This window comes from Penicillium griseofulvum (genome assembly GCF_001561935.1).
Source record: "Penicillium griseofulvum strain PG3 chromosome Unknown contig_80, whole genome shotgun sequence".
NCBI lineage: Eukaryota > Fungi > Ascomycota > Eurotiomycetes > Eurotiales > Aspergillaceae > Penicillium > Penicillium griseofulvum.
The window spans coordinates 425,331-447,252 of record NW_024467471.1 but is presented as its reverse complement, the minus strand read 5'-3'; the positions used below and the strand labels follow the sequence as shown (position 1 = coordinate 447,252).

The 21,922-nt window shown below is 47.4% G+C and overlaps 7 protein-coding genes across 7 annotated transcripts; 3 read left to right on the top strand and 4 right to left on the bottom strand.

Moving 5' to 3' along the window:
* Nucleotides 1-2,707: 2,707 nt before the first annotated feature.
* On the top strand, nt 2,708-4,791 carry PGRI_012060 (kinesin-3 family protein uncB; the record flags this gene model as incomplete). Its single annotated transcript, XM_040788919.1, has 2 exons — nt 2,708-3,062; nt 3,122-4,791. 2 exons carry the CDS (start codon nt 2,708-2,710, stop codon nt 4,789-4,791), a joined length of 2,025 nt encoding a protein of 674 aa, XP_040645872.1.
* Nucleotides 4,792-5,331: 540 nt separating this feature from the next.
* Nucleotides 5,332-7,012, top strand: PGRI_012050 (translation initiation factor eIF2B subunit delta; the record flags this gene model as incomplete). Its single annotated transcript, XM_040788918.1, has 2 exons — nt 5,332-5,952; nt 6,020-7,012. The coding sequence occupies 2 exons, from the start codon at nt 5,332-5,334 to the stop codon at nt 7,010-7,012; spliced, it is 1,614 nt and encodes a 537-aa protein (XP_040645871.1).
* Nucleotides 7,013-7,496: 484 nt separating this feature from the next.
* On the bottom strand, nt 7,497-8,355 carry PGRI_012040 (YoaK family protein; the record flags this gene model as incomplete). The annotated part of the gene is made up of 2 exons (XM_040788917.1): nt 7,497-8,101; nt 8,154-8,355. The coding sequence occupies 2 exons, from the start codon at nt 8,353-8,355 to the stop codon at nt 7,497-7,499; spliced, it is 807 nt and encodes a 268-aa protein (XP_040645870.1).
* A 2,376-nt stretch (nt 8,356-10,731) lies between these two features.
* PGRI_012030 (Short-chain dehydrogenase/reductase SDR) lies at nt 10,732-11,039 on the top strand (the record flags this gene model as incomplete). The annotated part of the gene is made up of 2 exons (XM_040788916.1): nt 10,732-10,774; nt 10,828-11,039. The coding sequence occupies 2 exons, from the start codon at nt 10,732-10,734 to the stop codon at nt 11,037-11,039; spliced, it is 255 nt and encodes an 84-aa protein (XP_040645869.1).
* Nucleotides 11,040-11,734: 695 nt separating this feature from the next.
* Nucleotides 11,735-12,430, bottom strand: PGRI_012020 (uncharacterized protein; the record flags this gene model as incomplete). Its single annotated transcript, XM_040788915.1, has 1 exon — nt 11,735-12,430. One exon carries the CDS (start codon nt 12,428-12,430, stop codon nt 11,735-11,737), a length of 696 nt encoding a protein of 231 aa, XP_040645868.1.
* A 422-nt stretch (nt 12,431-12,852) lies between these two features.
* On the bottom strand, nt 12,853-14,973 carry PGRI_012010 (Ion transport 2; the record flags this gene model as incomplete). The annotated part of the gene is made up of 3 exons (XM_040788914.1): nt 12,853-14,532; nt 14,644-14,722; nt 14,774-14,973. 3 exons carry the CDS (start codon nt 14,971-14,973, stop codon nt 12,853-12,855), a joined length of 1,959 nt encoding a protein of 652 aa, XP_040645867.1.
* Nucleotides 14,974-17,003: 2,030 nt separating this feature from the next.
* PGRI_012000 (uncharacterized protein) lies at nt 17,004-18,236 on the bottom strand (the record flags this gene model as incomplete). The annotated part of the gene is made up of 1 exon (XM_040788913.1): nt 17,004-18,236. The coding sequence occupies one exon, from the start codon at nt 18,234-18,236 to the stop codon at nt 17,004-17,006; it is 1,233 nt and encodes a 410-aa protein (XP_040645866.1).
* Nucleotides 18,237-21,922: the final 3,686 nt, after the last annotated feature.

Below are 21,922 nucleotides of genomic sequence, written 5' to 3'. Positions count from 1 at the left end.
CGAAGGTATCACGGTCGGCGTCGAAAATAACAAATTTGAAACTATCATAAGGCGAGCACCGATCTAGAAGCCTTTCGTAGACATAGACGCGATTTAAACAGGCTCAACTCTGCTGAGAAGCCCAGGGAAAACCTGTGATAACAAGGTGTTAGCTTATGACGCGTAGCACATAAAGATCAGTACTTATGTATTAGCATCAAGGTATGTATATAACTCTTTGTATGTAACTCTTCTCCACGCGCCCGCACATGGCGAACAGGGTGATGAAAAGTGGCAGACAAGCTGCCTTGTAGTTCCAAAAATTGGTTGCTAATTATATCCCCCGGGAGGACACGTACCATACTGACCTTGAGCCAGTGATTGAGAAGGAGAAAGAAAAAAAAATCAAAGAGCTTCCTCAGGTGGGGTCTTTTATACCCCAGGTTTCGGGTTATATATACTCCGGACAAGTGGGTTTATCCGGCCTGTGGTGCCTAGCACGCCTGTCACATGAGTTAACTGTCCTATTCTCTCATCCAGAGACCTAGAATAATCGGTCGGATGTAGTGAATTTATATGAATTAGACCTTGCCAATTGAAATGCTACATTTTGAGCGTCTATGTTCACCTTTTTGTGTATATATAGGATGATCATGCAGAAAGGTACGGACTACGGAGTAGAAAACTTACGGAGTACAACATACTGTATTTGCATCGCCTGTGGACCCACCCAGCTAACCGCCCATATATATCCATACCGCCTACCTAAAACTCATAGTATCCTGCAGATGGGGAACAATGACACTACAAAGGAGATCCTGGTTGCTACTGCGCAGTAGACATGGGAGAAATTAGACACTTGGAGAATCTCTCTGAGACTATTCAACACAGAGTGGAAGCTATTAGGGAAAGTCAGGGGTGGTATACTTCATACCAGATTCCATAGTATGTATATATGGAGGGTTTTGACTGGCAGTATATTATATAATCAAAGGGATGTGCCCAGGTGGGCTCCCTGTCCAGTCACTGTATATTGTGCTACATAGTACTCAGCACGACTCGGTACCATGATAATTTACGTAGTCATGTGATAAACACTCGTCCAAGAAGCTTTATGCATACCTAAATTGGTCTAAAGGTGTGCAGTTAGTAGGGAAACCCCCATAAATTGTAGTCATTCCCACCATCTATGGCGTTCTGGGCACAGGTTCATTGGGTATTTCTTACCGCCTAACTCACCGCTTATAATTATGCCCGATATATTGCCACAGAAACACCGGGGCCCCGCAAACATTGGGTTGTAAACCTCGGAGGAACTGATGCATTCCATTTAGGGCTGCGCTAACCTCAAAAGGGCTCAGAGATATATTTTGAGGCCTGGCTTTCTTAACTTATGGGCGTGTAAGCTCAAGGGTTTCAATAGCTCAAGGGCACTTGCTCTCAGCTGCATAGTACGGATCGATCATAGTTGGCCTGTGAAACATCCCTCAACCAGGGTAGTTACTAGTCCAACAGGATCAATGCGCTTCGATTGCCACCATACAGATGGATAAAGAAGATACTATCTGTGGAGTCTTCAAAATCATAACAAAACAGAGCTTCGTGGCAAAAGACCTATGATGACATATCCATACATTCAACTTCCATGAATTGCCTCAGACCAACCATGACCCACGGCAAGAATCAATTGACTGGCTCACCCAAAATCAGATCCCAGAACACGATAGAATCAGTGGCACGACTAGAGGCATCTTGAATGGCAACTGCGGAGAAGGACCAAAAGTGATAGTAAATGTCATCGTCATGATCGAATCATTGCCACCACCCTCGCTTGCCCATAAATAGAGGCAGTTTTCACTAGCTGTTAGAATCAATCACCCAAACAATAAAATATACACCACTACCAAACAACTATTGGTATGCTATAGCCTTCACCATTTCACCATATTAGAAGAGCGTCAGGAGATGACGGTGGAGGACATGACGCTCTATGAACTCTCGCTAACATTACCAAGATATCATGGTTAAGGACAAAGGGCAAAACCGGGGCATGGAAGCTCCTGCCGCCAGATCCAGAAATCATGCTACGCAAAAGGCCGCCCACAGCGAGATGGGCCCTTCTGAACTTTTGAGTGAACACATGGACTCTAATGGCAACCCAGTACCTGATCCAAGCTGGGGCCCTACAAAACAGCCTAATGATGAAGATATCGACTTGGTCGAGGCTATGACCGCGGATACTTCAGAATTTGATCATGACTCGTGAATGTACTTAAAGGAATTGATTCGAAGGGGGTTTTTAACAATGAACAATTATTTGATTTCTGTTTATACTGTAAAAAAAGGGATATACGAGTTAATGCAGGTTTCAATATGTTTCAATGGGTTTTGTACAGCAACTATATATAGTGGAGCTTAGCGTGCCATTGCTATGGCAACAAGATCTTATAGACGGTGACACTTTGATGTTGTAGAACCTTGGAAATCACTATTATTGTCAATTTCCAACTCTTTTTCAATTTCGTTCTTTCTTTTTTTATATACATTCTTTCCTCACAAAATATGCTCTAGACTCACAACGTGTGTTTACTATAAACTGAATTTCCCCCCAAGGAAATAACGCGCAACAGTACCAAACCCCTCCCTCCCCCTTTCATTCCAGACATATTCCCTTTTCAATCTTTTTGTTTCCCCTTTTGTCAATTACATTCTATGTAAATCCTATTGCATGTACCACTCTCTTTTTGATCGACGACGCGACGCCGTCACCGCTTGTGTGCAGCTATTGAGCGATAGCAGTAGGGACATGGCGCTAGATCCGCGCTTCTATCAACATATCGGCCATCCAGGCCCAGGATCGATATCTTCAGCCGCTTCATCCGACTTATCGGCCGCCACAGGAATCACCTCACCTAGCATTATTTCCACCTCCGCTTCCGCCGCTACTCTCCGATCCACAGCTTCAAGTCCTTCCTTCCGCGCGCGAGAGGGGTTTTCAATATCCAACAGAGATGGGATGGCTAGTCCGACACCAGGGGGAAATGTACGCGTCGTCGTGCGAGTGCGGAAATTTTTACCTCGAGGTAGGTGTTTGGGAGGGATGCGGGGAGGTGTACCCCAAAAGTATTCTGACCTCTTGTAGAAATCGATCGCAAGGCAGAATGTTTAATTTCAATGGACCCGCGCACGCAGGTGACATGCCTTCAAGCACCGAAACCGAAACCCGGCGACCAAGGAAAACCGAAGTCACAGGCCCGCGGCAAGACCTTGGAGGATAAGTCTTTTACATTCGATAACTCGTTTTGGTCCCATAATGAGGATGATGAGCATTATGCACACCAGGAAGATGTGTACAATGCTCTCGGGGAAGAGTTCTTGGATCACAATTTCGAAGGATATCACACGTGTATCTTTGCATATGGACAGACAGGTTCAGGAAAAAGTTACACCATGATGGGAACACCAGAAAGGCCCGGCTTGATTCCTCGAACATGCGAAGATCTCTTCCAGCGCATTGAGAATTCACCTTCTCCCGATATCAGCTACAATGTCCGGGTGTCTTATTTTGAGGTGTACAACGAGCATGTTCGCGATCTTTTGGTGCCACGAACAGATCCCCCACATTATCTCCGCATTCGTGAATCGCCATCAGAGGGTCCATATGTTAAGGATTTGACGGAGGTTACCGCTAGGAACTACACCGAATTGATGAAATTTATGCGAAAGGGCGATGTCTCCCGAACTACGGCCAGCACAAAGATGAATGACACGTCATCTCGATCCCATGCAGTCTTTACCATCACTTTAAAACAGATCCACCACGACTTGTCAACCGATGAAACGACTGAGCGCACTGCTCGGATTCGGTTGGTCGACCTGGCAGGTTCCGAGCGTGCCAAATCCACCGAAGCGACTGGCGCTAGACTTCGTGAAGGTGCGAATATCAACAAGTCCTTAACTACGTTAGGACGTGTTATCGCAGCGCTCGCAGATCCCAAAAAGCTCCGCGGCCCACGAAAGGGCAAAGAACTGGTACCATACCGCGACTCGATCCTAACATGGCTATTGAAGGACAGTCTAGGCGGCAACTCTAAGACTGCGATGATTGCCTGTATTGCACCTGCCGATTATGAAGAGACTCTTTCAACTCTTCGTTATGCGGATCAGGCCAAGAATATTCGGACACGGGCACGGGTCAACCAAGATCAGATGTCGGCAGCTGAGCGTGATCAGCAGATTGCGGAGATGACAGAGACCATTCGTACCCTTCAACTCAGCGTGAGCCAAGCTGCAGTCAACCAGCGGGCAAGCGAGGCCGCCGATGAAAAGCTTGAGGAATACCAACAGAAAGTTGAGAAAATGCAACGTCTCATGGAGGAGAATAAGATGGTCAGTGAATGCAAGATTCGACAACTGCAAACAGAAAACGACGCTTTGCGCATGCATCTAAAGCTAGCGGTTGAGAGTCTCAAGAATCCAATCCCAGCTATAACCCTCGAGCAACGAAAGCCTAGCATTATGTCTCTCGAAGATGAGAATCAACCGCCCAGTCATGATCCAGAAGACCGCGAAGGCTCTCCGTTGGTATCAGATGCCGAATCTGACATGGACGTCTGGGAAGATGATGATACTATCACCGATGATGGCACCGAGCAAGAGGCGCAGCAAATGCAAAATCATATGCATGATCTTCTTGGTGACCTGACTGTCTTCAAGAGAAAGCTGGCCACGGACCATGAACGGTTCCGTCCGATCGAGGAGCATACAACTCGGAAACGGCGTGCCTTGAGAACCATAGTTGGCAATTGTTAATATGTGGATATGCCTCTATTTTTATCTTCTGGGTGTACAGGGATTGAATGGTGTTGGCGGTTGTCTCTTTGTCTGCGTTTCTCCGATGCCCTTTGGGGTGTTTGAAGTCTTTGTTAGGACTTTCTTGTTTGAATTGGGACCAGACTAGTTTGGGCCTATGTACTTATTTCTGTTATAGCGAGCCCCTGCGATGAATAATGAGACACTTGATGTTATGCATCTTTCAATGCTAACTACTCTGATCATTGGGTATCACGAGTTTCTTTCAGGCCGAACTCTTATATTTGAGATCACGTCATTTAGTTAGTAGGAAATTGTTGCTATTTGAAATCAAATAATCAGGCGAATACCATCCAAGTGTCATTCAAGAGCAATTCAAAAATTATACAAACTGTTTATTGTATCACGATGAACCGCAAGTTAGGGCTGCGCCGCTCCGTGGGCCGCTTATGGCATCATTTCTTTTTCCGTGAGTCAACCCTCCCTCTCCCCACCACCTTCACTGATCCACACTCACACGCGAATTAATTCACAGACAAGATGACGGAACCCTCCGATCCAGTGCCGACCACGCAGGCCTCAACACCTGCCTCATCGGCACCAGAGCAAGCTCAACCCGCGATCGAAAACTCTCAGACTCTCCCGATCCGCAACTCAAAACCCACCAAGCCCACCGAAGATGCGCCCGCGTCCACTGACGGCGCCACAGAGAAGTCGCTTAGCCCAGCCGAGCTGAAGAAGAAAGCCAAGGCCGAGAAGGCCGCCCGACGTATCCGAGAGAAACTTGAGAAGGAAGGAGGTGCCCCCAGCAGTACCACTCCCATTCCTAGTGGCGGAGTCCAGGCTCGTCCACCAACTACACCGAAGAAGGATGCCACCGGTCCTGGCTCTGCACAGAAGGGACCGCGAGCTCCGCCCCCGCGCCGTGGCTCAGGCCCCATTGCGCAAACCGGATCGGTTCTTGTTGAGCAAAAGAAAAAGAAGGATGATAAGAAGGTTGCTATCTTTGGGCATTTGTACGGACAACAGCGCCGTGTCACTGTCGCCGGTGCCACAAAGGAGGTGCACCATGCCATCCTGGCCCTGGGGATGCAGTTGATGGATTACACTATCTGCGGCAGCAGTGCGCGCTGCGTGGCTACGTTGCTTGCCTTTAAACGAGTATGTTGTTGTTTTGTTCCATCCCGATAAGAAATGCCTATGTATACTGACAAGTCGCTTTCTAAAGGTCATTGAATCTTACTCGACTCCCCTGGGTACCTCGCTCGCTCGCCACCTGACAACACATCTCTCGCATCAGATCACCTACCTCTCAACATGCCGACCCCTCTCTATCAGTCAGGGAAATGCCATCCGTGCTTTGAAGCTGTTCATTGCCAGCATCGACCCCTCTACCCCCGAGGCGAGCGCAAAGATCTCACTCTGCGAGTACATTGACAGCTTTATCCGGGAGAAGATTACGGTCGCCGACCAGGTTATTGCAGACAGCGCCGCACAGAAGATCCAAGACGGCGACGTTATTGTGACATTTGCCGGCAGCAGCATTGTCAAGCAGACACTTCTGCTAGCACACAACCAAGGCAAGCGATTCCGCGTATCAATCATCGACTCAAGGCCCCTTTTCGAAGGCAAAAGCCTCGCCCGCGACCTCGCCAAGTGCGGGCTCGACGTCCAATACTCCCTCGTCCACGCTATCACCCACGCCATCAAGGACGCCACAAAGGTCTTCCTCGGCGCCCACGCCATGACTAGTAACGGCGGCTTGTACTCCCGCGTCGGCACCGCCCTCGTCGCCATGTCCGCCAAGGAGCGCGCCAGTGGTGTCGAAATCCCCGTCATTGTCTGCTGCGAGACGATCAAGTTCACCGACCGCGTCGCCCTCGACAGTATCGTCGTCAACGAAATCGCCGACGCCAACGAGCTGCTACCTATGAACACCCCTGCCTCTCTCGTCGTCCGCGACCCGGTCGATGCGTATGTCCCCCCGCCGCCTGAGAATAAGAAGGGTGCAAACCGCACCTCGGCTGCCGAGCCTCCTGTTATCCCACACAAGACCTCTTCGTCCCCTCTTGCGAACTGGCATGACACTCCCAACCTACAGCTGCTGAACATCATGTATGATGTTACGCCTGCTGAGTACGTCGACATGGTTATCACCGAGATGGGCAGTCTCCCTCCTAGTGCGGTCCCGATTGTCCACCGTATGGTGACAAACCTGTGATGAATTCATTTCTTCTTAATTTGCAACATGGTCATGAATCTGGAGCGTATCGAACCTGTAATCTAAATCAAAAGCAATGAAAATGGCTCCGACTGCTTAGGCGTCGTGATTTCCAGGTCTTTTTTTTTTCAACCTATCCGTCTCTTTTCTTTTTTGGAATACTCATTGTTTACATGATCATTTAGGTGCATATTTTTCTAGTTATACTTCTCTTACTCGTTAGATTTTGCTTTTGCCATTGGCCTGAACGGGATACAGGTGGTTGCGACAGGAATGAAATAGACAATAAATTTCTTCTATAAATCGGTTTATCTCTTACCATATTCTTTAGTAAATATGTATCAACTTCACCCTAAGCCTCTAGTAACGTCCGATTCCCGCTGCAGCGGTATATGTATTATAAACTATTGGCATTGATATATGCACATCTAACTGTAATCTACTCCGTCTATACATCAGAACAAGATACCCCATAAATATCCGTCTATTTCGCGGGCGCAGCCTTCCAGAACAACCACGCAATGGCAGCAACAAACTTCATCCCAGCAGCCATCCACAACGCAGACTGCATACCACCACTACTCCGACTCAACCAACCACCAACAATAGCCCCAACCAACAAAGAAACAACGCCACCAACACGACGATTGCGCTTAGCATTCGTAGTCGGCTTAACAATAAGCTTCGGATCAGACGCAATATCAAAGTAAACACTCGTCAAAACCACAGTCGGAATCTCATTATATCCCAACGCACGCGCGCACGTCATTCCACCCGCAGACTGGAAAGCGAGCAATGCGATCGGGATCAATTCGAGGAATAGCTCGCCGCCGTCCAGGGCTGCGTCGGCGGAGGTGTGGGGGATGAGATCGGCTTCGATTAAGGCGACAGCGATGACGATGAGAATTGTCTGAACCATGAATGAGATGAAGAGGGTTCCGCGACGGACGGAGCCGACGCTGCGCATTGCGATCGAGAAGATCATTGCGCCGAAGAAGAAGGCCGCGATTGACATGAAGGATTTCAGCCAGCCCCATGGTTTGTTGTTGGGTTGGTTGGAGGCGCCCAGGCCGAGGAAGATGGTGTTTCCTGTTAGTGGTTAGTTTGGGTTTTGGCTGAGACCCCTTGCGGGGAGGATTACCTGTTTGCATGCCCAGGAAACAGGACCAGGCATTGTAGGCGCTGCTATCGCATAGACCGGTGAGGAAGGTGAGCATTAGACAGACTAGGTCTGCATGTGTGGGGGATAGGTTCTGTTTCCATCGTTGGGTGAGGCTGGACTCTTTGGGCGGGACATTGGGGGCTTCGAGGTCGGGTGTTGGGGGTTGTTCTGGTTTCTCCATTTTGGATGTGTGTACAGAGTACAGAGTACCGAGCAGGGGAATATATAAAGACAAGTGAAGTACAGAATTTTCGTTCCTTGTCGGCACGAGGCGACTTCCGAGGGGAAAAGTTTATTTTCTCGGCGTTTGGCCCGACTTTCCACATGCAGTTACTTTGTATGTATACAAGTACCATTCTTACATCTTATATACTCCGTTAAGATCTATCTTCAGTAAAAAATTAATCTTTTGAATTCTGCTGCCTGGAAGCTCAGCACGCAATTGTGGAGGTCCAGTCTCGGATAGGGCTGAATTAAGGTAAAGACAGATCCTATACTATCTATCACATCGATAAGTATCACTTGTACAGGTTACACCTAATTGCCAATAAATATAGATCATGACCCTGTCACAGCTTATTCTACGTGTAACAGAATTACTATAGAAATATGCTCCGTACGGAGTACTCCGTACACACCTCGGTACTAAATCTCTCGCCAAGCAGAAAGCCCACCCTCATATGCAGCATATATCACACCCATTGATGGTAAATTGTATGCCCATATGCAAGCGTTCACCGAGGAGATGCAAATGACAAGAATGGGGTTCAACGCCGACGCTACAATGCAGTTGAGGTTACAGAAACCGCCGAATAGCCGGCGAAATGTAAGCCCAAGCCACTATCTGTACTGCTTGTGATATTATGATCTTTGTTCCTATTGGGAGAACTTTACTCCGTAGTCTGACTGTAATATAAAGGAAGATCAACCGGGATAATATGCACGATCCCGGTAAGTATTCTGCATCTAATGCAGCCACTGTTTGAGATAAGAAGCTGCTGCATTTCCCGCCCTTCCCGCCGTTCCTAGTCCCTCCATCTCAGATCCCCGATTCATTCTGATATAAATGTATGCTCGGACCCAGGAACTGATAATATCGGCACAATTCCTCCCAGCTCTGGTGTAGACAATCAAGGTCAATCTCAGATGTCATAATCTGCAGCGGAATACCAAGACGCTAGATCTCGCCGTAAGCCAAAATGAGTATCTAGGTGAGCAGCTGCAATGCAGTCAGCGGAATGCCAGGATCTTGGCAATGGCGAGAATTCTGGGCTCGCGCACGTGTTTGTCGTTATCTTTTGCGAAACTACTCCTAGGAGAACTGGTCTTGGCGGCTTTTGCCAGTCGTCTGAAGGTGTGCGCGAAGTACCTACACCCCTCAGGATATAGGGGAAATCTTTTTTTCTTGTTAAACGGCTTTTTCTTACTATCAACGTTTGTACCTTCTAGATCATTCGCCTTTTGACGTTTATGTTGTATACTGTCGAGTCTTCCTCTCTTCTCCGAAGATAAATCGGGAGATCGGCATTTGTTGCGCTTCCGAAGACCTTCAACGCTTCCGATAATGCATTGCTTGGCATATCGTAGAGACTTGGCTTAGAAGACTCCACTCCGGAGACTCTTCTTTCCCCGTGTTACACTTGTCAACGGAGATAAGACCCTGAACATCCTTTCGTGCGAAAAAGTTTCAGATAAATATAGAGGTAGGAAACGATGTATGACTTATAACCTATAGAGAGTACTCCGATTAATAGTGAATGCTACATATTCTGTCTCCAATAAATACTACATGACTTACAATGAGCCAGTTCTATGAACAAGAGCCATTGTATATTTCAGCCTTCAAAAAGTGGGCGTCCAATGTCTCCGGTCCAATGTAAGACGTGGCTTGCTGATTTGCAGCATAGAGGGTCCAAAAACGGCTCCTGTAGAGCTGATCGTCTAGTGTAGCGGAAGTCCGGCTTGGCTGTGATATAGAGTTACACCCCCCCAAGGATTTCCATTTGAGACCGTCTAGCCGATGCAATGTGGAAGTGGAGAAAAGAAAGATATTGCGATAGCGTTGATCACGTCTTTGTCTTTTACTTCAGCTCCGCTGCTTAGGGTGCTAACTTGCAGGGATCGTGATTTTGGAAGTTTCAAGCCCGTCAGAAGCGGTTGCTTCGGATATCAGGTATTCCAATTGGTATCTGCCCGGCCAGCATTGACTATTACATTTCAATATCTCTGATTCATCCAATTCCCAGCATTGAACTTCCTCGTTCTGCTTCGGTCTAACAACGGTCCAATCGGACGTAGGAAAATGAAAGCAGAGCTTAATTCCGCCGGACTTGGTTTCCATCATTGAGGGACTAACGTGAACAAATCCCATTCTCATCTCAGGGATGTTAGGAACGTCATCGATTCGATCCAGGCAGAGCAGGGGCAAGAATAATGTGCTTTGTACCCTTTGTCTCTGTTGACGAACTGTAATAAAAAAAGAGCTTCAGCAGTGTTTCAATTGACACGATACCCATTGACTCGAGCTTTTATTCAATATTTTCGCAGTCAATTAAACATGTCTCTCCAGATAAACAGCGTATCATTAGTGACAGGCGCTGGTATGTCCTTTTCAGTCGAATCCATAGTAGCTCTCCTAACATCGCATCGCCAGGCAGTGGTATCGCCAAGGTAATCGCCCTCACCTACTCCGTAGAAGGAGCCCGGGATGTAGTTATAGCCGATTTGAACTACAAGGCAGCACTCCAGACAGCACAGGAAAGTGAATTGATAGCAACGAACCCCACCTACCGGCCACATGCCGTGGCTGTTGATGTGACCGACACAGAAAGTGTCAACTACATGGTCACAGCAGGGTCAATGTGATAGGGACCCTCAATTGCATTAAGTCTGCGGCTGAGGTCATGAAATTTCAGAGTGTTGTCACCTTGGATAACCGGGGAAATACGTGATGTTGGTCGAGGTGTTATTTTAAATCTGGGATCGGGAAATTCGTATATCGCGACGCCGGATACTGTCCCATATACGACGAAGCATGCTGTGATGAGCTTGACTAAGAGTGCTGGTAAGTTGAAATATAAATAAATTCCAAAATCTAGGGTTACGGTTTCTTGTTTTGTAGCTCTCGATCTCGCACCGCATGGGATACGTGTTAATGCTGTTCGCCCCCGTTGGGTCAATAGACTCAATACACCTATGGTGACTGACGCTGTTGATGGAAACCCGGGTCTCCCTGACATATGAGAACAGTTATTCCGATATCTCGGACTGCAGTACCGGAGGAGGTTGCAGATGTGATCCTATTCATGACTAGCCCTCGATCTAGTTATGTCACTGGTGTTGGTTGGAATGTAGTCGGCAGGACAGCACTGCAGGTGCAACCTTGTTGAAGGGATATGGTGAGCTTAAGCGCAGTAACGGACCAATTACAGAACTACAATAGGTACAGTTTTGCAGTGAAAACATATTCCTCTAGCTCATAGTCTTCATTTAAGCTAGTTACAATCGATATATACTGACAGAACCTATAACAACCTTGAATCTAGCCAAACTCACCCAACTCACAACTCCCAAGTCCTCTCAATCTCAACACAATCCTCCTCAATCTCCTTCCACCCCAAATTCCCCCACCTCCCAGGCCTCTCAACAGCATCAACAAACTGCCTAAGCGCCAACACCGTCTGCACCGCCCAACGCTCCTTACTAACCTTCCCAACCCCAACAGCCAACGGCGTCATAAGAATCCTCCCAATCTTCCCCACCTCTGTAGAACGATTATACCCCTCAACCTGGCACAACAAACTCCAAATACACTCATACACAACCTCCCGATCCCAGCGCACATCCCCAGGCTCCCGCATCGTCGGACAAATAGCCACCCACCCGCAGCCGTACTTATTCTGCTTTAGCTCATCCGGGAACTCGACAAGAGTACACGAGCCGGGCGGGGCGAAACCTCGCCATTTTTCGTAAAGAACCTTCTGCGCTGCGCGTGTTAGGGCGTGGTAGTCCCGCGGGCTGAAGGTTGTTGAGATGGCGTGGTCGAAGGCTCCGTCGAGGCGGGCGTAGGAGTTTGCTGGGGAGACTATTAGGTCGAAGGTTGTTTTTTCTGGGAGGGAGTTTAGACGTTCGTTTATTGGCGTTATTTTTAGTTTTTCGTTGTGGTTTGGCCAGGTTGTTTTGAGGGTGGAGTTGAAGGTGGTTTGGAAGTCGATGTCCATGCAGAGGAGGAGGATTTCGGGGATGTTGGGTGTCATCTTTGCTGGGGTTTGTTGGCAGAGGTAGAAATATCGCCTAGGTGTACGTTTGACATAAGCTGGCTGAATTTAGACAGCAGGGTGTGGTTATATAGTTGTCGACGGAGCCGCAGCTAGCGATTTACACAGCCCCACGTATGTGGGGACTCCACTAAGCCTGGTTTGGGCTTGCTTGCTGAAGACAGGTGTCAATAAGTAGAGGATGAATTTGTCATTTACTAGCTAGACTTTAGGGAGACTACTACATTCACCTTCTAACTATAGCTAACTAAATGGCCATGATCTGCAGGCAGAAATAGAATACTATTCAGGCACCAATGTGTACAGACCCACCTTCTTCTTTCGGAAGTATATGTTCATGCTAAAAGGGTATGTATTTATTAGAAGCTAAGTACATTCATAGATGAACAACAGAAAGAGATTCATTCATCCAACCCAATATCCCTCTCCTTCCTCAGAGTTGCCTCCTCCGTCGAATCCGCATCACCTCCTATAGCTCGACTCTCCTCTTGAGTCGACACGTACCGAATCAAGCTCTCACACAAACGATCCAGAACCCACTGGGGCTCTGTCTGTTTTGCCAACAGCGGACTGCTCTCCCCAATCCAATCCCAATTGAGAAGTCCATATTCATCTTCCTCAATTGGCGTCGGCTGTTTCCGTGCTGATAGTGGCCAAGCTCGCGGATCAGTGAACTGAATGAGCCGGGTAAATTCAACCCATTCTTCATAGGAGTATTGCTTTCGCTTTCCTTCCCGTGCCTGTTTCGTAACACGCCGGATAGCAAAAGCAAGTTGCTTAGCAAGCTCGAGTGGGGTCGGATCGCGAGCAAGTTCCTCGAGGCCTCGGTGGGGATGAGAATCAGCTAAGTCATCGCCTTGAATATCAGGTTCATCAGTGTTCCCGGGATCTGCTCTTTTCCCGTTTCCGGATTCCTCAGCCCCCTCAAGTGGGAAACCGCGCTGTCGGCGCCTTTTCTCTTGGCGAGACTGTATGAATGAAGCAATGCCGGGAATCCGACCTAAGGATGTCTCGTAGACACTAGATTGAGGGAACACCAGGTAGTCAGCGACTACATTTGTGGCGCGCTTGAAGCTAGCAACGACTGTGTCGCTCATCTCGGAAATGAGCATGGTCATGGTTGGAATGGCGAGTAGAGACCATACGACAAAGAATGGTTTTCCTGCATTCGACTGCGGTGTGAAATCACCGTAGCCGATGGTAAGTAGGGAAGTGAAGCAGAAGTAGAGTGATTCGAAGTAGGTCATGGGTTCTAATTTCCAGAAAACTACTGCTCCGCAGGACCACACGATTCCAAAGGCAACGATGCTGATGATCAAATTGTTCCAGCGACGGAAGCGCAGCGTATCGGACTGGATCTTGCGCATAGCGTCAAATCGATCTTTTTCCTCGCGCATGACAATGATCCTGGGTCGGCGCGCCGTGGTAATGGCATTGATGGTGTTGCGAATGGGCCGGTGATGTCGATGGCGGTAATGAGACCCAGATTCTTGGCGAGTGAGAGCCGGAGGGGTGATAGCTTCTTCACCACTCGGGCGTGTCTCTTGTGGAAGTTTGAACTTGTGAAAACCGACTGATCGCTCGAAAGTAGATTGCCGTTTCTGTTCAATGTGTTTGCGAATGACATTGTCGTAGTGAACCTCGCGAGCAAATCTAAAGATGCTTTCCACAACCAATCCGAGAATGATAATTCCAATGACTGAATATGGCCAAATAAGACCCCGGCCGACGGAATTAGTCGGAACTATGTTGCCATACCCTAATGTGAGAACAGTGACATCGGAGAAGTACAATGCATCGGCGAAATTGAGCCCGATCACTCGCTGAAAAATAGCTGCACCAATCAATAGCCAAACTACCAATGCCGTCATTTGCAGAATCAAGGTTCGTTGCTCGTCGGTCAGAGAGAAATGTTGCGGATATTTACCTAGGACATAGCCTAGCATGTTGATCATCAAAATGACGCTCAAGATGAAGTAGAGGATTGCCGCAATGACGGCACTCCAATAAGCCTGCGAGTAGACCCTATCAATGCCTACCGGAGGAGCATAGACAGCTGTTGCTGAAGTAATTCCACCAAGCTACAAAAGAGCGTTAGGTCTAGGACACACAAAACCAGAGACGTTACTCACGATTCCTGTAGCTATGAACCACAAAAAGATAGTCACGGGCAAAGCTACAATATAGCGTACCACCTGGGTAAAATTGCACAGTAGAAATGCATTGCCCACGATCCCGCAGACAAGTGAAACGGAATTTAGGGCAGTGATCCTATGCATGTTAGGAAAAACTAATTCAGGGTAACTCTTGCTTTGTACTCACCAACGAGGGTCTGGGTATCCCACTTGAATGGGGGTACCATCACGGCCATATTGATGTGGGTGAATTTGGCTTCGCCATGGCATAACTAGCGCAATGATTGACATGACATTGGCGAGTGGTCCCGTTGTAGCAGCAATCAGAGGGATGGCCGTTGATGCAATCCACCATGATTGTGGCTCGTCATCTTCAGGTGGTCTCATGTGAATATGACTCCGGATCCATTCCAATGGGGGTAGTCTATCAGACTTGTCGTCTGAGGGCATCTGAGCTGTCATGGATCCATGATGCATCGTTCGTCTAGCATGACCGTGTGCCCAGATCGGGAGCAGTCGTAAGTCAAGGAATCCTCGTAGATTTGGGACTATGTCTTCCAGGTATCTTAAAACACCAAGTCACTTTCCAGGAAGGATATGTTTGGGTTAAAGGGACCTTCAAAGGTGGCATTCTCATCTGTTTTTGGCAGGACGAGATTGCATCGGGATGGCGGAAGAAGACGGGTAGCAGCCTTAGTAGTTGTTTACTCATAAAAACTTCTTAAAAGATAGACTCGAATATTATCCCAGCTGATCGACTAGATTTAAGGGCGTAAGCACTAGGTATCTAGAGCAAATGATGTCAATAATCACCTGGGCAGCTCTGAGAGCCGGCGGTCCCGTGACTGTTCGGCATGCGTCATCATTATTTTCTGGACTGTCAACAACACAAATGTTTTGAACTCTGGAATCTATTGAATACGATAATTTGAGACTTATAAACATGTCAAAGGACACCCGATAATAGGTCTGACATAGCAAATAAGGTTGCATGGCCACATGGACTTGGACTCCTGGCCCCGGCTATAACGTAGGTAATCTTGTGGCCGGGCCCCAGCTCGTATCTAGTACAGTAGCCCTAGGTATGCTTTATTATCAAGAACAGACTGTCTTGAGCTTTCCATCTCACCCCACCTCCCAGTATCCACAACATATTAACTACGACATACGGCCGCTCGGCTCTTTTCTCCAGCTCAACATTTGGAATGTCTCACAAGCTCGGCATAACTCCAAATCAAGAAGGTGATTCATGCAAGTCTGAACCAATATATATAAGCCAACAACAGACCCCTGACCCTATTTAATCATATCATAAACAGAATAAAAGTAACATTTCCCAACGCTTCAATTATCAAATCAGACACCTTGATATCAACCACAATATTGAATAGCCGCCACCTTAATGCCTCAAACCCATCACCATGCAACCCAAGACAACGCCATGCACGCAACCCCCCACACCCCTGCTTCTCATCTCTGATAGGATCGCCACACTCTCGGGTAACCCCCACGTGCATATGCATTTGAATTTCGAAACATAAGCCAATAAGAACTGTCATCACCTGCATGAGAACATACAAATTCACTGGGCGTTACGCTTAGATGAGATGTGATTGAGATGGGATGTGACATCTGCGTCATTGAAGAGAATACCTAGGTAGTACCTTGGGAAATACAGCCAGTAAACAAGTAGAGATTCCCACCTTGACAGGTTTTAACATAAAAAAATCAGGAGTTTCTAGATCTACGGGGCGGGGTAAATGATCCACTGCATTGCATAGGAAGCGCCCAGGGTTGAGGGGTAGCTATCACATCACATTATTTGAACGTGGAAATAGTATTTTACAGGTTTATGGATAGTATAGAATATAAGTGTCAGGGGATGTTTTGATGTTCTATATACAACCCGGTTCCTCCGACTGAAAACAAAAAGCAGGGTAACAGTAATGCAAACAAAGGAAATAAAAGACAAAAAACAAAAAAAAAGGACAAGCACGTATATAAGAAATCGCAAGATGGTATCATCGAAGCAGAGTGACACGGACTTCAACGGCAAAAACGGACTTGACGGCCAGAAATGAAAAAAAAAAGATTAAACGAGGACGCCAGAAATGGAGAATAGATCAAAAGGACGCCGTCCTATGAAAAGATCAAAAAGGCGCCGGCACCGAAAGCAAACACAAAAACAAAAACGAGGATCTTTTAGGTCGAACCCTAGGCAACATCTGCCGGGTTGGAAAACAGTAAATGCGACGAGCAAAGCCAGCCGAAGCCAAAGCAACACGCTCCAAATGCGGTTCAACAAATGTCAAATGCTCCAGTGTAGATAAAAGCAGTAGTAGGAAAAGCCTCTGTGTCTTTGGGGGGTATCGCTCCCTTGGCAGTCGGTATATAAAAAAACGTATGAAGAAAACATCCTATGCAGCCGATGGTCGGCGCAGAATGTCTTCGCAGTTGGCGTCGAATCGCATATTCCAGAGACGAATACTATTCATGAGCTTCTCGGTATTTTCGAGCTCACGGTCGCGACCGAAAATCGATTCGACAAATTCACAACCTGCATTGCGGCCCATTGATACGGGCCCTTTGCCACCTTCTCGCTTGGCGGCCTTCCACATGTAAAGCTCGCAGCCCTTGAGGAGCTTTTTGAATCGGGACCAGAGGCGCTCGCCACTTTCCAGGAAATCTTCGACGACTTCCTGCGCCTCCACGCGTTGAATGCGAGGGAGGCATTCGTCGGCCCTCTTTACTTTGCCCGCCAGCTTGATCAACAATAGCCACAAGTCGCCCGCGACGTCGGCCATGGGCGTCGATGCCCCATGATGAAAGACGGTCCAGTCGTAGATCCACTTGCCGAGGGAGTTTGCATCAAACACACTACCAAGCAAGATGATCGGTGCCTCGGTAGGGTCCCAGTTTTTGATCGAATAGCCGGCTGGAATCCCTGCGCGTTCGGCGTCATCTTCGGTGGCGGTGGGTGGCGGTTTGGCAGTAGCAGGTGGTGGTTTGGGTTTGCTGGGAGTGCGAGTTGATGTGGATTGGCGTCTGGTACGAGTGCGTCTGGCAGCTTCGATATCCTCGTTGTTAGGAGCCTGAGTGAAGTAAAAGTGAGAATCAGCTGGATTTGATTTGCGATAAGAGGCCGAGGTGGTGCGACGATGCTGGCCAGAGCCATCTCGAGTGGGGTTCGAGGGCGGGGGACGACCTTGGCGACCGGTACGGGGCTCGCGGGTGGTGGTACGCGGGATATCGAATGCTTCGTCGACCGCATCTACGAAGATGGGTCGAGTCTGCGATTGCGACGGGTAGTATCCGTTGCCGAGGCCATCCCCCGTAGGATGACCGGTCGAGGAGTATCGGTGTTTGGGCTTTCCCGCAAAAGAAGCACTTACATGATCGTGCTTTCGCGATGGAATGCCATAGTCTGGGGTTGCTTCATAGTAGCTTTGGGGGTAGCCCGACGTATAGTATGGTGTTTCTTTGGTGGCCGTGTAACTGGCCTTGCGGTTGTGTCGTCGCGAGGTGCCCCGGGGAGAAGTGTAGGAGTTGGCGAACTGAGAGGCGTAGTAGGCGTATTGAGGTGAGGTGGGAGGTGATTGAGTGTACTCGTAGGTGGACCACCCGGGCGGTGGACTGGAGTAATGATACATTATCGCACGAGCATATGGAGAAGTCGATCAGATAAATGTAAAGAGGCGACAAGCCGGAAATGCAAACAATCCAAAAGGCAGTTAAAATGAAATCAGCAAAAAAAAATTGAACACCAAGTATATTATACAGGATATCGCCAAACAGAAATCGACGCCGACTTTAGAACTGCAGGTCAGAGAGGTATTTTTTTTGTTTTTGATAGGACCGTCACCGTGGTACGGTCGATCGAAGAGAGGAGGGTTCAAACTGAATGTGCTGAGAGAGCATTTGAACGTTCTTCGGTCAAATCCGAGGAAGAGAGAGAGAGAGTGCGTTTAGGGGATAAGACCCAAGATCTCCTGATAAAAGGAGATTGAAGAAAACAAAGAGCAGAGAAACCCTCCGCTCCAAAAGATGTTAATGGCTTTGAATTCAGAGGGAAAAATTTCAACCCGATGAAAGGGAAAAGGGAAGATGGATCCTTAATGTCAGCGCCGGCGATATTGGCGCAGGCCAATCAATGCATCCGCTAGTGGGCGGCGCGTGTGAGTTGGCGTTGTGGGTTGTGGCGTTTGGATTTCTTACATGTATTGAATTTCAAGAATTTCAAGAATTTCAATGTATTCTATTCCTTTCTTAGTTATATTTTAATTTAAAAGTATAGTATTCCTCCTTCTGGATAATACAACATGGTCCGTCTTTTATATCTTGCGCTCGAGCTCAGCTATTACACATCATGACTCAACTTTATGTGGCAAATACAATCGAGTCACCATGCTAGTATAAACTAGTACTTTCTATATCACTTGAGAATCTGCCATAGCCAAAGTACCATCAAGTATCAACATGTCTCTACCCCTCAAGCTAGTCCAGATGGAGACACTTCCATTGGAACGCTATATGCAAACCGCTTGGCTGATAGCCCCTCAGTTGGATCACGCAGCGGGCAACTGCATTTTTCTCGGCATCTTTGAATTTGCCAGTCTGAAGGCAACTGCCTAGCGATATTTTCTTTTTTAATTTCTTGGTGGACTGACTCACTCTCCGGCAAGGGTAAAAGAAATCAGGCGTGAAGGTTGCCACCAAGACGTAGTGTGATTCTATAAAAGATCCTACTGGCTGCCTTACAGATGTCTAACGATGGAACTAATTTAGATCAGCTGGCGTGTCATGGTTGGGTTGGATAGCGCAAAGCCATGTGCTTGACTTCCAGAACTAGACTACATTTTCCATGCCTCGTACAGTTCATCTGCATGAACGCCGTCATTAGTTGCAGCACGGAGAATACTGTATACGAATGGTCAATTTATATTATATAAAACAATACCCTCTATAGTTTCTCATACAAAGTAATTATCCAAAGTACTCGCTCACTATAGGCGCCTCGATGTATGCAGTGCTCGATCGCGCAAACTAAAGCCGGTTCCATGGTTGAACCAACGGTATCCCAGATTTCACGACGGCTCATCCCGCCTCGTCCAGTGGTTCAGACTCCACTAAACCCCCAGATAACTCGGACATTTAGTATGTACTAGTATCTGTAACATATATACGAACACGTTGCCATAGCAAGAGAAACTAACGAGCCCCATCGTGATATCTTTTACACACACATCCACTTCGTACTGTGTTGGGCGACATCACGGATCATGCAGGGTTTTACCGCTGCGTCGCTGGGCAGCAACCGCCATTTTGGGCAAGAATATAGAGAATTCGCAGACCGCAACTTGCTTGTTCGGTCTGACCATCAATAACTTCAGTAGGCTGAAAAATCTTTCGCCTAGTAGCAAAAATAGTTACCAAGTACGAAATCGAGGGAAGCATAGTGGCTGTGTACACGAAGCGTTAGGATCGTAGCTGCATAATGGAGACAGTGTCCTCCAACCATAAGCAGAGTGAAGTCACTTTTGGATCACTGTTATGTATCTATTTCTGATGTTGTCTCCAGTTCATTGTCTCAGCGTGGGGCGATGAACAAGAGACGACTCGCTATCGTTGCGATCGCATTCAATTTTAAGCCCTAGTCTACCTTTTCGGGACTGGTCTGGCATCAACCAACACTATCAGATGCGCGGTGTGCGTCATGACCGGCAGTGCTATCTAGACCACCAATATCATAATGTCGACAAGTATTCTTTCTATAAAACAGTGCACATGCCTCTGTAAGTTCAACGTAAATAACAGGACCAGCGCAACTGCGCGCAGCCACAAATACCATCAAATACCAACATAGTTTTTACGCTCACGCACCAAGGAAAGGGATGAAAGATGGAATTTTCAGCACGTCCTTGCTGCCCACACAAAAGAATCCCAGGTCCACCCCTGATTCGAGGGATTTGTTTTTTCTTGAATGAGTCAACCCTTCGAGAATCCCCCTGTCTTAGCCAACCAGCGAAACAGAAAGGTAAAAACCCGTCCTGCACTGCCGATCATCTAGGGTTGCACATGGCTTATTTTTTATTTCTTTTATTTTTCAATATTCAATTAAATCTCCCGCCTAACATGTTATTTTGATTGTATCTGCAAGATAGATCTCACATGCAGGCAGCAGATTAAAAAAAAAGAAACTGTAGATGTATGTACCATATATAAGCGAGCGTCTATGTTGTAATAGATACTTGACAAAGCACCCCCCTATTTTCACCTCCTTTGCCACGTCCAACGCTCCGACAAAAAAAATGAAGAAAATCAGTTGGTAATATTTAATTTATTTAGTGTGTGCTCGCCTAAGACTCATGGAATTTCTGGAACAAGGTTTAAAGCCCAAAGCCCAAGCCCACTAGCAAGGCTGCAGGGGGCCAACGGGCTGGAAGCCGGGACGCATAATCCCTCGGCTGTAGGAACATAACCTTGCACTGGCGCACGGGGACACACGCACACTTATCTTTGTACACCGTTCCTCCTCTGAGTGAAATAATTGGCTCTGTTATATTTATATTGTGCGACTCACATAGGTAAGCTTAGTATGGTCTACAGGTGTATCATCCGTATATCATATTATATCCTCAATTTAACGGCGCAACATCCTTTCTGGATCAGGTTTTAGATATAGGGGGTGGATGCCTAGATGCCGTGTGGATACTACTCCGTACAAATTACGGAACCCTGGTCGATTGCGGATTTCAATGTGGATTGGTAAATTTGTTTTTGATATCAAGCCCAAATTCGGAAGTACAGGGGAGATGATTACAGCTCTCCTTCACCTACTTACCAGCACCGACCTCTTCACCCCCTGGGCATCTAATTAAACATGCACGCAGAGATCCATATCACATGAAGTTCGTAGTTTACATCTTACTTATCATCCCTTGCACGAACGGACATCTGCTTTGCGGGAAAATCAAAACAAAAACCTTGAACTTATTTTAGTGTTTGCTATTGGTATTCTAGGCCCGGTTGGAATACTAGCGGTCGGGGAGATCCTCGAGGTTTTCATTGTGCGTGCTGATCATATAGGGTTTGCATGGCTGCCCTTGCCCTGTGCCCTATAACATACTGCTTAAGCGCCTATAGGTCTATTTCGAGGCTGGCTGGCTGGTACTTTTGTTGATGCGCCGTAGGATGTGTGATAGAGGACAGGGCTTGCGTGAGGTTACTTCGGACTACGTATGCGCAGTCATTTGCGTTTTTTTTTTTTACTTTTGCCTACTCCGTAGTTGGGGATGACTGGGGTTGGTTTTCTCCGGGTGGCTTGGGCCGGCCCCTA